Here is a 17398-nt window from a genome sequence, read left to right as displayed (position 1 = left end):
AGTAGTAGTTTGGACTTGATATCCCGTCTTTCACTCCCCTTAAGGCAGGCACCCCAAACTGCGGCCCTCCAGATGTTTTGGCCTACAACTCCCATGATCCCTAGCTAACAGGACTAGTGGTCAGGGATGATGGGGATTGTAGTCCAAAACATCTGGAGGGCCGAAGTTTGGGGATGCCTGCCTTAAGGAATCTCAAAGTGGCTAACAATCTCCTTTCCCTTCCTCCCCCACAACAAACACTCTGTGAGGTGAGTGAGGCTGAGAGGCTTCAGAGAAGTGACTAGCCCAAGGTCACTCAGCAGCTGCATGTGGAGGAGTGGGGAAGCGAACCCGGCTCACCGCTCTGAACCACTAGAGCACCGTCATATCAGAAACATTGATTACTGAAAAGAAAACACCTTCAGGTAATTTGAATTGGCTGTATGTTGACTTGACTATCTCTATATCAATGTAACCTAAGTAAAGAGTTCTGTTTACTCAAATATCTTATTAGCGGAATGTCTGGGGCAACTAGAAAATGAGATGGTACTGTAATTTTGCTCTCAGCACCCAGGAGGCTTTGATCTGATGCATTTGTTGAATACAAACGCATTCTGTTTGCTTTCTGTTCCCGGCTGCACTTTCAATTGTTTTTTTACCCTTTGGTGTTCCCAGTGTTTCTTCTATAAATGAACACCTCTAATCTCTGATGAGTTCAGTTCCATCCGTCTTGTGTACCCATCATTCTTAGTTCGTTTATTTGTACTGAGTCTATTGACCCATCCAGTGAGCCTCACCAGAGAGGCTCTTGCACATCCTGTTAAATGCAGGATTGCCGTTTCCTTTTTATTCACCTGCTTTTCTCTCTCGCATGAGTTTGCTGAATGAGCTCCAGCATCCCAGCCAACTGCAGCCTTCTCTGATTCACAGATACCTTAGGGTAGAATGCTTTTGGGTAATGCTTTGTTGATGATGACAAACTCTCGCTGTGCAATGCAAAAGGCTACACACTCCCCAAAGCATCCATCTACAGTGAAGTGTTTGGAAACCACCAGAGTTAGTTCCTCAATAGCTCAAGCACCACCTATACTTTGAAGGCATGGGCAATTTTGGCTCATGAGTCTGCAGGAGACAGAGACATTCTTATGAAGCACCTACGTCTATGATGTCATGCAGATTTCTGTAACGTGTGTCCTTGTGCCTCTATATATTACAAAGATGACTGAGTTACTCATGCCTCTGTCCTTCTCGTGGAAATAATATTCAGTGGCATTGCTGTAATCTACAGGAAGTCCCTCAACCAATCTTTAATTAGTTGGCTTCAGAATGGAGAAGGACTATAGCTAACATGGGTGAGTGTAGAATTAGGAAGAGTACCTCCCTGCCCCCCATTCAGAATGTCATGAATGAAAGGTGCAATATATGTCAGGTTTTCCCCTGATAGGATGCTTATATACGGTATTGTCAGAAAGAAACTGCAAAACAAATCCAGGGGTATCAGGAAGTAGAGGCATCATCAAATCCACAATGCATGATGGGAGAGACTTGTTTATCTTCTTCCCTATTTAAAGACAGCATTTTTGGAACGGTTATGAATGCCTCTATTTTTAGTTCTCAGGTCTCTTTCTGATCATTCACACAAAGCCCAACAACAAATACACAGTTTTTTTCTTTTGCAATAAAAAAGTAAACAAAATACTGTACTCTATAGGTTGGATGTTAATATTTATCAAGTCCCTGAGTGCTGTCTCATAGATTAATTCCCGAGAAAACCCTTTGCTGCATAGAGATCACTGCGAAATTATGGTTTCCAGAGCTAAAAATAACTTTACATTAAGAGAAGCTATTTCCTGCATCAAGAAAAAAGAGCAGCCTCTGAACATTTGGATGAGCTCCATGGACTATTATGCATGAGTAATCAGGCACAGACATCTTTTTAACTTTCTGACAATGCAATCCTATACTGTACGGCGTGTTTCACCAGAAGGAAGGTCCACCGAGTTCAATAAGGCTCCCTCCCAGATGTGGAGGTATAGCGTAAGTTCCACCTCAAGACTCTGGAGAGGGAGACACTTAAGAGAAAACGTTGCGTTCATACAGCACAGTCCTACATGCTTTGAGTCTGGCTGGGAGTTATTTTCAAGTAAGCGTCCACAAAATTGCAGCCTGACATCCTGACATGCTTTCTCCAAAGTACGTTTGACTTTGTTCAATGATAGTTGCAGAACAACCAGTATGTTTGTGTTGGTGCTGACCATTAAAGCCCTAAACGGCCTTGGTCCAGTATTCCTGAAGGAGTGTCTCCACCCCCCATCGTTCTGCCTGGACACTGAGGTCCAGTGCCAAGGACCTTCTGGCAGTTCCCTCACTGTGAGAAGCGAAGTTACAGGGAACCAGGCACAGGGCCTTCTCGGTAGTGGCACCCGCCTTGTGGAACGCCCTCCCAGCAGACACTACCAGACTTTTAGAGGATATCTGAAGGCAGCTTTTAATGTTTGACAGACTATTGTGTTTTAATATTTTGTTGGAAGCCACCCAGAGTGGCTGGGGAAACCCAGCCAGATGGGCAGGGTATAAATAGTGTACTATTTATTATTATTATTATTATTATTATTATTATTATTATTATTATTATTATTATTATCATCATCATAACTAGTGCACCCCTAGTAAAAACTCAAAACTGGGGCAGTCCAAGATTTGCCAAATCCAACCTCTCTAATCCTGCAAGATTGTGGGTTTGGATTGTTCCATTCGTTTCAAGTACCTCTGCCAACTCCTGCCTCTTCAACCCAGCTTACCCTCATTCTTCCGTTTCTTATTGCTGGCCCATCTTCTGCCAACCTCAACACATAGAGATCCATTTTGTACTCTCTTCCTCCTCGAATACTGAATCCAAATCCTTTGGCTCCCTTCTCCATGTCCACAGTAAAATAATCAAAGTCCTGTATGATCAAAGAACAGGGGGCAAATGAATCATTTTAATGAATGGAGAGCGATTTTCTTCATCAAGGCTACAATTCTCAACCCATAGCTAAATTACCGGTAAATGAAAATACTTGTAACTCAGCTTGATTTACTGCAGGCATGGGGAACCTTTGGCCCTACAGATGTTGCCAAACTATAACTCCGATCACCCCTAACAAATATGGCCAGTGGCCTGGGATGGTGGAAGTTGTAGTTCAGCAATATCTGTAAAGGCCAAATGTTCCCAACATCTGTTTTAATGTTTGATGCTACAGCCTGGTTCAAACACTAGTTGGCAGCAGTTATCGTGTGGTGAAAGGCATCTAAAATTATGTGTGATACATGTAGTGCACATGGAGGCTGATACTCAAAAAGGCCTAATTCCAAAGATCATTCGTTCTTTTTTTGTTTTTTTTGTTTACTGGGAATAATCATGCAAAACTGACGGTTGTGTTTTCAGCCTTAGATGTGTGTTGAAGAGGAAAGGAGTGTGCTTATTTCTCCACACAGGCTGTTGTTATCTGGTAAGTATCTGAACCGGGTACATGGGTCTTTTTTATGTTTCTGCTGCTTTGGGGGAGATGTCTGAAGGCAGACATTATATCAGCAGAGAAGCACTTTGCATGAGGTGTGCCAATACCTATGGTGAACCAGTGCCACAAACCATAGCTTTATTCTAACATGGTGACTCCTTAAGATCTGTCCCAGGCAGATTGGTCAGTGGAAAGAAAACCAAGGAGGCTGGAGTTTGTTTACCTGGAAGTAATCCTGGTGAAATAAATGGGGCATACTTCCATGGAAATGGTTATATGATTGGGATGCAAATCAGCTTAACTCTTAAGTATTTCAACTGTGGGTTGCAGATAAGGCTATGAAGGAGATTTTGAGGGTATTAAACACTTCTCTTAAAAAAAATTAGAAAACGTATACATAAACAGAAGTTTTCTTACCCTTCTGAATCACCAAGGCACTCTCAATCTGAATTATACATGATGCATTAATAATCTCTCTTTCTCTCTGTAAATTTCTTTCCTCCCTCCTTTCAGGTCCACTTTATAAAATTAGCAAAACCAAGCAGGAAAGCTTTCCCTAGGCTATGGGCTGAGGGAGGATTGCATGTCTGAATGCATCCCCACAAAGGAATACTTGGGGCTCCAATTTGGGGGTGCCCTCCCCAACGTTCAGAACAATTAGGGGGCAGAGTGCAGCACAGCTCCAGTGACCGGCTCTTCCTCCTCCTGCTGCTGCTGCTGCGGAGGGGAAGGAGGGGAGAAGCAGCCCCCAAGCTGGTGGAGGTGACAGGAGGAGGAAGAGGAAGCTGATCGTGGAGCTGAGCGCAGTTCAGTGCAGCTTCAGTGGCCGGTGGCTCCTCATGGCGATTGCCCAAAATAACCTCAACAACTTCTTTGGCGATCAAAGCTTAACAACTTTTGTTGGGCTGCCGATCATCCAGTTTTTCTACTTCTGGAAATATGGCAACCCTACCAAAGTAGCACTGAGTAACACAAATCTCTTCTAGGATTCCCCCTGCCCCAATCCTCCAGAGCAGATTTGGGGAGGAGGGAAGGAAAGTGGGGGAGGGCCCATTGCACAAGTAGAAATCCTTGTGCTGAGGAACATGTTAGTTGGATACTGCCCATATCAATGCATTCAAAATTAAATTGATCCTGTGAATCGGCCACTCATTAGACCATTGGTCCAACTAGTCCAGTACTGTCTACTCAAACTGACAGCAGCTTTCCAGAGTCTCTGGCAGAGCCCTTTCCCATTGCCTTTGTTTAAGTGGGCAAATCAGGGGTTGAGCCTGGGAACCTTCTACATGCCAAACCCATGTTCTACCCCTGAATGGTGTCTCTTCTCCTTTCCTGCATGCAAACCACTAGGTTTGGGACTTCAATTAAATATCAACAGACAGAAGTATCAAACTTCATCATGAACGGCTTTGGTTTAATGGGAAAACATTATTAGAACGATAGATACAAACAGACAGATACCTGGGGCTGCCTGTAATCTGATAAAGGGTATTGCCTGGTGTCAGGAGAATGTTGCCTGTAGTCTATCAACGGGGGCTGTCGGTAGTCCAGAGGTGGCGGTTGCTGGTAATCCAAAACTGGAGGGTGCCGGTAGTCTAATGGAGGCTGCCTATAGTCCGTTGAAGGCTGCCTATAGTCTGTAAAGGGAGGCTGTCGGATGTCGGGTTTCACATCCTGCCTTGCTTTTACCTCTGACCTATAACTAAGCAATAAAGAATTGTTACGTTGGAACCTTAGTAAGGCATTATTTAAACTGAAAACTGGGTAGCTGTTAAATATGTTTCAAGAAATGAAAACCATGTTGCTGGGTTGCAAAATGAGGTGAACTGCAATTCGGGATTGGGTGGAAAACGATCTGCGTCAGGAGAGACTATACCAGATCAAGGGGATAGTTAAAAGCACGAGGCCCACGGTTGGTACCAGTAAATGGTGAGTGGAGACTGTGAGCTGCTCAGTGTAATGAAACCAGGCAACTGCTGAGTGTCTAGTTGCCCCCCCCCACATATGTGACTGGTGGTAGCTGGGCAGTCAGCAACTGCACTTATTTTTTTTTGTGCTGCCTGTGCCATCCTGTGCCTCCTAGCTGTTGCTGGTGAGGACATACTTATTCTACCTCTTTGATTGCCCTACGGTAGCTGTAGGTGCTTTGCCTCAAATGGCTGCTGGTATGGGGGAACACATGTGCTCTAGTGCAGTCCAGACTGGCAGTACGTTCATTATTTGAAGCTGGTGTGTGGGTAGACACCCCTCCCTTAGGAACAAGACCCATGCACACTTATTTTCAGAAAGCACAATATATATGTTTGTCTAGTTTTGCCCTGAAGCTTAAATAAATGTGGGCATTTATTGCAATGTTCCCCATTCCATATTGTTAAAATAACTCTGCATAAAAATTCACATGCATCTTCAAAGGTCAGAGTCAAAAGGGTGGGCATAGGCAGACTTGGCCCTCCAGCTGTTTTGGGACTACAACTCCCATCATCCCTGACCACTGGTCCTGTTAGCTACGGATGATGGGATCTGTAGTCGCAAAACAGCTGGAGGGCCGAGTTTGCCTATGCCTGGTGTAGGGTCACCCCCAGTCTGCCATTCCCCTCTTTGCTACTCCTTTCACTCTCTTTCTCCCACCTTTCTCCACTCTTTCAGCTACCTCTCCCCCCTTCTCCTCTCTCCTTGCCACCCAGATGACATTAGGCTTTTAAAAAGTACCTTATAAAGTAGCTTTTTAAAAGTACCTTATAAAATTTTTGGATCATTAGCATCTCAGTCTCCAGCACATTACTTAAAAGTAAACCCCACTGATTTCAGAGGAACTTGCTTCTGCAGTTAAGTGTGTTTAGGATTACAGCCTTAATTTTGTAGGAGTGTTAAATGAAAATGACATGCTGAGCATTGTACTTGAACCACAACTAATTAGTCCTTTTTATAACACTGTGTAGGAACTTTGAAACTGTCATTTACTGTTGGGTCAAGGTTTGGACGAGGTACATTGGTAAATCAATGATGTGAAGTGACTATAATGATAATGCATTAGGTCACATTTTACAAGATGAAAGTTAATCCAAGGACAAAATATAATTGTCCAGAAATTACAAAATGGCCATAGAAGTTTTAACCTGATACTTTCTTTTAAGGTAGAGCTTTCTTACTTGTGTCCATGAGGGATACAAAAAGTAGATTGGTAACTAACATGGAGAAATGATTCAGAGATTAATGATCTGCTATAAACCAAGAAAGCTGTAAAATTGCTTGAGAAAAGGATTTCTAATACTGCTTTGTTTGTGTGGCTGATGAGAGGGAGTCAGTTTTAAGATTAAAAAGATGGAACAGCATCATAACAATATCTGACCACTTCTGATGTAGCGGCCATTCAAAGTAACTTTTGTGCACCATTTTCACATGATAAAGTTTTCTATGGTAACAACGCAAGTCACATTGTCAGGAATCTGGCAGTGCAACCAGTGATCTAATAGTCTGAGGCAGTACCATAAGAATTCTTCCGTGAAAGAGGTAAAATCATGTCAAAAGTCATCAAATGAAAGCTTTGGCAATTACTACATAGGCAAAGTGCCATTTGTGCTAGGTTCCACTAACAGAAAGAGATAAGTAATCACCAAATCATGTACTGTTTCATTGCATGTCAAGGCCCTGAGCCCTCCCCCATTTGTTGAATGGACACCAGTATTTTAGGATAATGGGGAAATTAAGGCAAATACTTGATTGATTACAGAATGTGAGTGGTATTGGCTTAGGCATTGGAATTGAACCAACTGTATCTGACTCCGCCCCCCCCATGCAGGTAGTCCAGTGGAAGCAGGAACCAAGAGAGAGATCCCCGGCCGTGTGGCTGCTTAAAAAAGGTAAGCCACACACCCCGGCCAACCGGATTGGTCAGCCGGGAGTGTGACACAGCCGGGGATTCCCTATGACGCGGAGGCACTGCCATGCCCCCACTGTGCAAGGGAGAGCTCATGGGTTGCCCACAACACCGCTCCACCAGGAAGCAGAGCAGCCTTAGCATAAAGTAAGAGGAATTCTGCTCAAAGAATGGTCCCTCTCACAGAAAGAGTTGGGGAGGTACTTCCCTGACTTTACTCCCTGTAGCGCCTTCTGTTCCTTAAAAATATGCTCTGGAACAAAGTGGGGAGTGAACCAGAAGAGGAGACTTGGAGGGAACTGCCTCCCTTCTCCTTCCATGAGTGGGAGCCTCTCCTGATCACGGTCCTTTCTGCGAACAGAAAGAGCCCTTCTGTTTGTGGGAGGGCTATTCCGATCTGAGCCAAAAATGTTGACTACAGCTGAGCTGCCCCCTTCACTTCCCCCAAAGGGTCTCCCAAACCCACCATTAGGGAATCACAGTCTTTCATTGTATACCTGGAGAAAGCAGAATGCTGGATCACCTGCTCTTTCCTTACCTGTTTTCGTGTCCTTGGGGCTGGAGGGGCTGGGGAGGCGCCGGCTGCGTTACGGGGCTCTGCTGGGATAGGGGGCTTTGCTGAGCCATGGGGCTGTGCTGCTGTGCCATGGGGCTCTGCTTTTCTGAGCTGGGTGCGGAAGCTGGGCTGTTCAGCTCTGCATAACGGAACACTGGTGATTAGAGAGCTGTCACTGCATGGCATTTAGTAAAGGGCAAAGGGAGGCAATCATTGGTGTGTCATACCCCATCTCAGACAATTTATTTTCTGTTGCTTGTATTATCATGGCTTGTAATTAGATTTTAAGACACCTGAACTTAGAGAGCTCCATCTGATTGTGTTTGAAATCTCATCCTGCTCTGGCTGGCATGCGTGTTATTCAAAACCCAGTTGGAATTGACATACACATCTCATTTCTCAGGGTTCCTTCCAAGGGCAGAGAGAAAGAGGGAAAGGTTCCATTTTGAGAAAAAGAGAGAAAATGAGAGCCCATAGCAGCTCACTACAGCTCTGCAGTTGAAACTTTAGATGGCTTAGGCCCACACGTCTAAAACGTGAGCACAACAGTATCAGAGGGAAGATTTTCATAGATAATATCGTGCTCATGCAAGGTTTCAAATCTGGACCCCTGGACCTGTGAAGCATGATGTAAGAAGGAGATGAAGATGACAGTGAGAAGAAAGGGAACTGGAAGAGAGAAACAAAATAAATAAAAATCCTTCCAGCAGCACCTTAAAGACCAACTAAGTTTTTTATTTTGGTATGAGCTTTCGTGTGCATGCACACTTCTTCATATTGCTTGGATTAAAAACCATTTGGCTGCAGATAATACCTTCCCCAAATTTATGTTCAAGATCTGTTTTGAATGACTAACAGACCAATCACAGACTTCCCACAGGGTTCATGTGCATGAGGAAGTGTGCACAGGATTGCAGCCTAATCTACTCAGCAAGAAGAGGATGAAGGATTTGCACCAGAATAGAACTAATTCATTTGAATGAATGGAGGAGAGTAGGGTTAATAGAGACATCTTCAGAAAAAACCTGCTTTTTCTTAGCTCACAGTAATTTTTTGTCAGTCTTCTAAGGCTCCACAATATTCTATGCAGCTTTCTTAGGCTTTCCTTCTCCTATTCTCCATTCTCTGTTTAACTTCTAAGCACTTAAATATCTAGCCAGCTATTAATGTACAATTGCTATTACTCATTTTGAATCTGTTGGGCAGTACACATTTAGACAAATGAGACAGGCAGGAAAGCAAAACTATGTAGGCTACATCACCTGCCCTTGAACTCAGCTAAACATTTGCCACTGCCAAACAAGGTCAGCCCCTCTTAGGTGCACAAGATATTAACAAATATTTGTAAATGTGTATATGATATAGTGTTCTTTTTCATACTGTAGCACTTCCAATAGGGAAAGTATCTCCAGGAAGCAAAGAAGTTATCCACCCAGCAACACAGACTGCTACAGAATCACACAACTTATGTATTCAACATCTCTAGTCTTTTAGTATTGTGTTACTGGGATGTAAAGCTACACAGACTACTTAATGAAACAGAACTCATCTCCTTGCCCTGTACATCTAAGAACACAATTCTCATGCCAAATGTTGATTGCTCTGTGGGCAGAGATGGTCAGAAAGAAACCTGTTTTTCTCCAATCTGTCTTGCATATTCTGCAACCATATTTATCTCTGCATAAGCCCATAGCAGCAGCACCAGGTGTTGCTGAGGCATAACAAGAGGGAGAGGTCCGTGTGGTGCAAACACACAGCTAGAGCCAATCCGGTGTTCCTGCCAATGTGCTTGCACTATGCCAACCTCGTCACCTCCTTGCCCCTCCCTCTCTTGGGGCACTGCAGCAATGCCAGTGCTGGGACATCAGGTAAGTGCTGCTGTCCAGCCACCCACTGCTAGCTATCAGTACCAAAATTTGGGAACTGGGGAGGGGAGCAGCAAACTGGGTTGCAAATGACACGGGAAGATGCCTTATATCAGGTCAGATCACTGGGCCACCTAGCTTAGTCTACACTGACTAATAGCAGCTCTCCAGGGTTTTAGGCAGAAAAACTTTGCAGCCTTACCTGGAGAATTCCAGGTATTGAACCTGGGACCACTGAGCAATGCCCCTTCGCATGATGGGCCAAGCCCCACCCCCCAAAGCGCCCCCAGCCTTCTTGAAAGGTAAGTTTTCTTATAGAAGAAAAACAACAACAGAGTACTGTGATTTATCAGTGGGGACAGCCAGAGACATTGTTGTACTAGAGGCAAAAAAATCCAGAGAGCGCCTCATAATGGTAAAAATATAATAAATGAAAATGACCAATCATTTGCTAGCGGCCCATTAACCTTCTGACCAAGGAGGGCCATTCAGCTTGCCTAATGGTAGTGCTGGTCTTGCTATCATTGGGTTTGATCCAGATGAAGTTAGTCAAACTTGATTTTCATTTAATTTAATGGAACATTATGAATTTTTCACATTGATTTCAGTGGTAAATGTGCAACTAACTTAGTTTGGATCCAGCCTGTTTAAGTTAATCAAATGGTGAAAATTATTATATTTTTAAAACATTTTTATCCAGTGACAAGAGACGAACTGATAAACTGAGAGGGGGGAAATCTGTATCTTATATTGCTTCCAGTGGGGAAGGAGGATGAATTCATGCCTTTCCAGGCAATAAGGTATGAGCAAAATTACCACCATTAGATCAGAATGCTCTCCACATATTTTGGGCAGAATTTAACACCCCCTCTGTGAGTACACAAGGTACAAAACCATTGGAAGGACAAGTTCCTTATGCTGAAGAGCCGTCCTGTTAGTGCTCCTGTGGTTTTGAATCTGTTCTCAGTTGCACAACTGGGAGGAGAAAAAACCCAAGGAAAGCTGACGTCAGTGGAGTTGCAATTATGTAAAGTGGGGTGAAAATGGAACAGGGGACGCTAGCGATTATTTCCAACTGCTGTATAACGTTAGTTCTCCCAGGAGGCAAAGGAGCAGGCCCTGCAGTGCTTCATCAAGGCCTCTCCTGGTGGTTCAAATATACTTTTGCCATTTGAAGTGTTTTTGAAGGGCTCAGATTCTCTTCTAGCAAGGTCTGCGGGGATCCAACAGTAACATTTATATAATGCCATGCACTGGCTGCACATATAAAAACTCCCTCACTTTCCCAGGGGTGCAGTTCAGATTAATTGGTTGCTACTTCTATTTCCCTCCAGGGTTTTAAGGGTCAATTACTTACCCTCCTGAGGAATGATGCGAAGAGTTACACTAAGACCAGCATCTTTAATTAGCTTCACAATATCTGCATGAGGCATGTTAATAATAGACTGGCCATTCACAGCTAAGATCCGGTCTCCGACTTTGAGCTTTGCGCAGCGATCAGCAGGGCTTCCATCAATTATCCGGCCTATTTTATGGGGTACAGCTAGAAAAGAAAAGGAAATATACCGTGTTTCCCCCTTTTTAAGGCGTAGTCATAAAATAAGCCATAGCAGCATTTCTAAGCATTTGAGAAATATAAACCGTACCCGGAAAATAAGCCATAGTGATAGGCGCTGTGCGGAAGAGAGCACTGAAGCTCCCCGAGTCAGCAGCAGCAACGCCGGCCGCAGCAGTGTTTGCTGAGTCCTTTCTTGCTTTTGGGACTTGGTTACTGTGCTGGCTTGGGATGGTGTGTGTGCAATTGCTGTTGCTGCTTCGTGTTTTTCAGCTGGATTCTCTGGGTTCTAAGCACTTTCCCCCGTTTGTTTGCGAAGCAGCACTCGGCTGCAGCCCCTGCCTCTCCCGGCGGCTGCATCGATCCCCAGGAGGCTGCATTTGATCGCTATCTCCTTTTCCATTTCTTTTGTCTTTGAGCACCCGGCCCCGCCCCCTCTCCCCTTCGTGGAATGAAGAACGGAGTTTTAGCAGCATTTCCTCATTATAAAAAAAAGGTCAGGAACTTTTACTTTAACCTCAAAAATGGGATATTTCCTCTCTCTAAAAACAACTCTGACCTGAACACCAATAAAACGGGGGTAGATCACCTCCAGTTTATAAATCCGCAAGTAGATCGCAGTCTCCTGGAAGTTGGGCTCTATACTTTGGCTGATTGCAAGCCTTTGCATCTTTAAAAAACAAAAACCATGCGCTTCTCAGTTTTAATTTTCCTTTAATTCATCCCCCTATACCCTCCTCCAACCATTGCCTCCTTCCTTTCCTTACCCCCCTCCCTTTCTCCCCACTTCCCTCACTCCTGTGCGATCTCATTTAGTCATATACTTGCTTTTTCTGTTGTGTTGTCTATTTTATATTTAATATTATTACCCTTTATGATGTTATTTTTTCCCTTGCGATAATTATTTATTTTTTATCTTTAACTAACTTTCCTTTCCATATTTTTCCATATATAACTCAACACTTTCCCATTCCTTCTTAACTCTTTGGATAGAGTGCCCCCCCATTATTGTTGTTAATTTTACAATTCCTGGATTTTTTATGGAACCGAACAGCTCGGGTGCTTCAGAATATGCCTTCTGTTGCTACAGGGCTATGGGGCTTCACTATTTGACCCCCCCCCCCCAGGTTGGGATTTTTAAAGTAGTTCTGTGGGTCCCAGGGCGCAGAATCACCCCCGATCCTTTCCTTTGTCTAAACAGACCTCTTCCCCCCTGACTTTGGAAGGCTGTGCTTCAAGGGTGATACCAGGGGTTTTTTAAGACCTGCGCCTCTTAAGGATTGTTACGGTCCATAACTTCCATTGCTTTCTACAGGGTTGGGGGTTTAAAGCACTGCCACCCCCACCCCACCCTGCAGGCACTCGGAACTGGCAGCGCCAACAACGCGCCCAGCAGCGCGCAGAAGAGAGCACTGAGCGTCCTGAGCCAGTGGGTCCCAGTTGTACCAGCACTTTTTTAAAAAAAAAAGACACCCCCTGAAAATAAGCCACTGTGTGTTTTTTTGAGGGAAAAAAGTTATAAGACGGTGTCTTAAAAAAGGGGAAACACGGTATGCACAGTTAACCTAAGACGGCAGTCGATACAAGATAGCAGGTACAAGGAAGTAAACTAATGTTTGCATGTAGGCAAAATGGGCTCCACTGGGAAATGTCTAGACGGTCTCACTGTGCTTTGTAAGCAGCTGCAGCATACAGCTCCCCCAGCCCATGCACTTCCACTTCAGTGTGCTTGGGTTTCTGTCTAAAATATCAACAGCTAAATCAGCATTATTGGAGCTTATGCCGATAACAAAGTAAAGTATCCACCATCATTTTGGAAGTCATGACATTCATTAGGTCACAAGTCTTCTTTTCAAGATTAGCCAGGAGAAAATGTCCTTCCTTTTCTGCATTTTCCCTTTGCCGTCCATTTAGTTGACTAAAGGTCAATTGGAAGAGCAGAGATTCAAAGGTCTTTACATTTTTTTACTTATTTGTTTAGGAAATTTATACTCCACCCTTTCTCATTGCCAACACACACACACACACACACACACACACAGGTACCTTGGGTTACAAACACTTCGGGTTACAAACTCCACTAACCCGGAAGTAGTACCTCAGGTTGAGAACTTTGCTCCAGGATGAAAACGGAAATCGCACAGCGGCAGCAGGAGGCCCTATTAGTGAAAGTGCACCTCAGGTTAAGAACGGTTTCAGGTTAAGAATGGACTTCTGGAACGACTTAAGTTTGTAACCCGAGGTACCACTGTATTTAAAAGCACACAGTGCATATCAAAATAATGTACTAAAAGTGCAGATAAAATCCTATAATTATAATTATTTATTAAATTTGTATACCGCCCTTCAAGATTAATAGTGAAATCAACAAATGCTGGGGTAGTTTTAATAAAATATTTTGCAAAAATATCTTAGGGAAATATAGGTGTTGAGCTGGCACCAAAAAGACAGCACAGTAGATGTCAGCAGAACTTACTTATGGGCTGGGGGCACCAGAAAGAAAGCTTCTTGCCATGTTACTGCAGAATGTACCAGCCCTGGATGATGAAGAACATCAAGAAGAACCTCTTTTCTGACCTTAACACCAGAGCATGTTGCAAGAGGGAGAAAGGCCCCTTCATATACCTGGGTCCTAAGTAATGTTGATAGGAAGAGTAACACCCTGAGTTGGACCCGGTAACCTATTGGAAACCAGGGCAAATCCTGTAGAATCATAGTATTATGATTCCAGCTGGTTGACAAACCTAATAATCTGGCCACTACACCTGCACTTGCTATAGTTTATGGTCCAAGGGTAGCTCCACATAGAGCACATTGCAATAAACCAAACAAGATGCTACCAGGCATTTAAACCATCTGGAACTGGCAGTAGGTACTGTGTGCTGATAAAGGAGCGCTCCCAAACTACACAACTGCTCTTTCACAGAGATTGCAACCCCATCCAGGGCTGGTCATGCTGGGTGTGACACAAAGTTGTCCAGTGAAAAAGCTTATGACTGATCTCTGCCGATTCCTCTTATGGGACAATGCAAATTAGGAGGTAAAATTAAGCAAATATGGAATGCTTGTAAATAATGCACAAAGAGGCAAGCATATATCTGAAGCACTGATTTGTGAACAGAAAACCCAGGGTTAGCTATGCAGTGTGTTGCTTCACAACCAGGCCACACACACCACAGAATGGCTTTCCATGCCTAACCTGCCAGCATCGAGGAGCTTATTTTCCTCCAGGGCTCTGCATGCTCCTGTTTATTCCAGCAGCCTGTGGGCCAGGACCGCAGGTGATGCTGCTGATACTTTTGTTAGCATAAATCCTCTGCGTGGCACAGATGCTGCATGTGGATGAATGTTTACTTTATGTGATTGCTGTAACTTTCCCACACAGGAGCTCAAGCTGTAACCTGATCTCCTGTCATGTGATGTTCTTTGTTCTCTTTCTACTTTCACTTTCTTCTGAACTGGAGAGTGATGGCTGAACACACACTCTCTGAATAAACGTAGATTAGCACCTACGATTGTTTGCTGTCTTCTTTACCGAAGCCAGTGGCAGTAGTAAGAATATTGGTGATTTACACCCCAATATTCCAACAGTGGTAGCAGAGTTCTGGCAGAGCTCTGGTTCCGATCTTCGGACCTCTGAAAAGCGTAAACTGGCAAGGAGGCCTCAATCTGCAGCAGCTGATCCTGAGGAATTTCGCCTGCTTGGGAGTCACCGGTTCCTGCGTTCCAGGGGAGGAAAAGCACGGATAGTCTGCGTTCCTTATCACCGGAGCAGTGAGTAACCGGGACTGATTTATAGCGGCAATAAAACCTCTAAAGCGGCAGCTTAATTGCAGATGCCTGCCAAAAGCCTAATTTGCAGCTTCTTTGTACTTTGAAGTCAGAAGCTAGCAGCACGCTTACAGAAGCAAGATGGCTAAAGCCGGGGATTCAGATCAAACACCCAAGAGTTTGTGTCCTTTGTTAAATGACTCAAATTATGCAACGTGGAGTGTTAAAATGGAATGTGTTCTTATCCGGCAAGGACTTATTGAGTTGATTCAGAACGCACCGCCCGTTTTGCCAGGCCAAAGGTGGTTGAATCGCAACGCACAGGCAAGGGCAACAATAGTTCTGCATTTGGACCCATCACAGCTGGTTCATATTCGGAACTTAGATAATGCTTATGATGTTTGGACTCATCTTCGGGACGAGCACCTGAGGTTGCGCGCCGGATCAACAACATTATTCTTTCAGAGATTAATTAATTTGCGTCTGAAGGAGGGAGGAGACCTGAGAGCCCATTTGCATCAGATGCGTCAACTACGCCAGGAGCTAGTTGACAGAAACGTCAATTTGGATGACGACATTTATTGCTTTACAGTGCTAAATAGCCTTCCCAAGTCCTATAATGCTATTGCAGCCCAGCTGGGGGCTCAAGACCCTCAGCAAATGACTGCAGCAGGAATTTATGCTTCATTGCTTAATGAGGAGGACAGGACCCGCGCACAGGCGGAGGCCAACGGGGAGCGCTACTCACCCTCACCTGGGGTATCTGCAGAGACTGCACAAGCCCTTAAAACTGTGGTCAGATGCCAGTTATGCAATATTCCTGGGCACACAGCCAAGACATGCAGACGACCCCAGAAGGACTCAGGAAGTCAACAACAGGCTTCTGGGCCTAAGGGGCGAGGCAGCGGCGGTAGCGGCAGCAGCAGCAGCAGCGGCAGCAGCAAGGGCCCTACTGCACGCAAAATGCTTGTAATGCTCACTCAGCTTGATGACCAAGACGACGACGGGTCTTATCTGATCATAGATTCGGGATCTTCGCACCATCTGGTCAACGACAAGAGACTGTTCCAGACTTTTGAGAAGCTGGACTCCATCGTGTCACAGGCAGATGGCAATTCCTTGAAATCCATTGGAAAAGGAACTATTTTTCTGAAATCTCTAAATTTGAGTATCAGTAATGTGTATCTTGTTCCAGAGCTGAAGCAAAACCTTTTCAGTGTTTCTCAAATTGATGAGAAGGGGTTTGAGCTGTGTTTTCACAGGGGCACCTGTGTGATTTCTAAAGATGGAGAAGTTCTTTTGACGGGACACAGAGACAAAGATAACCTTTTCAGATTATCTAATGATAAAAGTGATGCATGTTTTACTGTTGTTGATGATTGTTTAACAGGTCCAGAGGAGCCTAAGCAGACACAGAAGCAACCAACCAAGAAAGGCCTAACACGTTGTTTCCAGATAGTTTCTGCTGGTGTATTTGGTCCTATGCCAGAGTCCCTTGGCAAGGCAAAATTTTATCTTCTGATAACTGACCACTTCTCTAAGTATACATGGTTTTATCCTCTGCAAAAGCCTCAGCAGGCTCTTGTGAAATTCTCTGAATTTCATGCTAAGGTTGAACTGAAACATGGTTGTAAAATTGAATGTTTGTTAACCAATGACATTCCTCTTTTTACTTCACAGGAGTTTCAAGCTTTTTTTGATGACAAAGGCATTCACCACAAGTTTGCCAAAACCCAGGCAGCTTGGGACAAAAGCTTATGTGTTAAGGTTAACACTGAGTTAGAAGCAGGCATGCAGGCGCAACTGCTGAGTTCAGGATTGTCTGAACAACTGTGGGCTGAAAGCATCTCATTTTTCCTTTACCAGTGGCTCAGACAGGTTCCTAAAGGACAGAAGCGTTCTCCTTATGAGATTCTGTTCCAACAAAAGCCTGATGTGAGCAACACTAAGGTTTTTGGAACCAAAATGTGGGTGGCTTCGCTTGAGGGCAAGCCAGTCCAAGGCATTCTATTGGGTTTTGAGGAAGGTCAATACAGAGTTATGTTGTCTTCTTCCAATGAAGTGATTCTTACTCAAGAGGTAGAACACACTCCTACGCCACAAGAAACATATGTTCTTGATGAATTTCCCATAGGTGCCAATGATTTTGATGATTCCTACACTGACACAAGTTGTAGTGATAATGATTCCTTTGCTGAAGGCTCTACCCCGAGTAGCTCTGACACAGGGGAGACAGTCATACACAAAGGAACTCATGCTGTTTTTAACAGACCTTCATCGGATGATGAAAAAGTG

The 17398-nt window shown here is 44.2% G+C and overlaps 1 protein-coding gene across 4 annotated transcripts in view; it reads right to left on the bottom strand.

The window, feature by feature from the left end:
- The window catches only part of MAGI2 (membrane associated guanylate kinase, WW and PDZ domain containing 2), a 598953-nt gene that overhangs the window by 36186 nt on the left and 545369 nt on the right, over nucleotides 1-17398 (bottom strand). For all 4 annotated transcript variants that reach the window (XM_088676955.1, XM_088676957.1, XM_088676954.1 and 1 more), the window contains 4 exons: nucleotides 11135-11320; nucleotides 7895-8051; nucleotides 4941-5181; nucleotides 2781-2924 (listed from right to left, as the gene is read on the bottom strand). In XM_088676955.1, the coding sequence (XP_088533081.1) occupies nucleotides 2781-2924; nucleotides 4941-5181; nucleotides 7895-8051; nucleotides 11135-11320 (728 nt within the window). The remainder of the gene's footprint in view (nucleotides 1-2780; nucleotides 2925-4940; nucleotides 5182-7894; nucleotides 8052-11134; nucleotides 11321-17398) is intronic.

Source organism: Zootoca vivipara, chromosome 9 (genome assembly GCF_965207765.1).
Source record: "Zootoca vivipara chromosome 9, rZooViv2.hap1.1, whole genome shotgun sequence".
NCBI lineage: Eukaryota > Metazoa > Chordata > Lepidosauria > Squamata > Lacertidae > Zootoca > Zootoca vivipara.
This window is presented reverse-complemented; position numbering and strand designations above follow the sequence as displayed.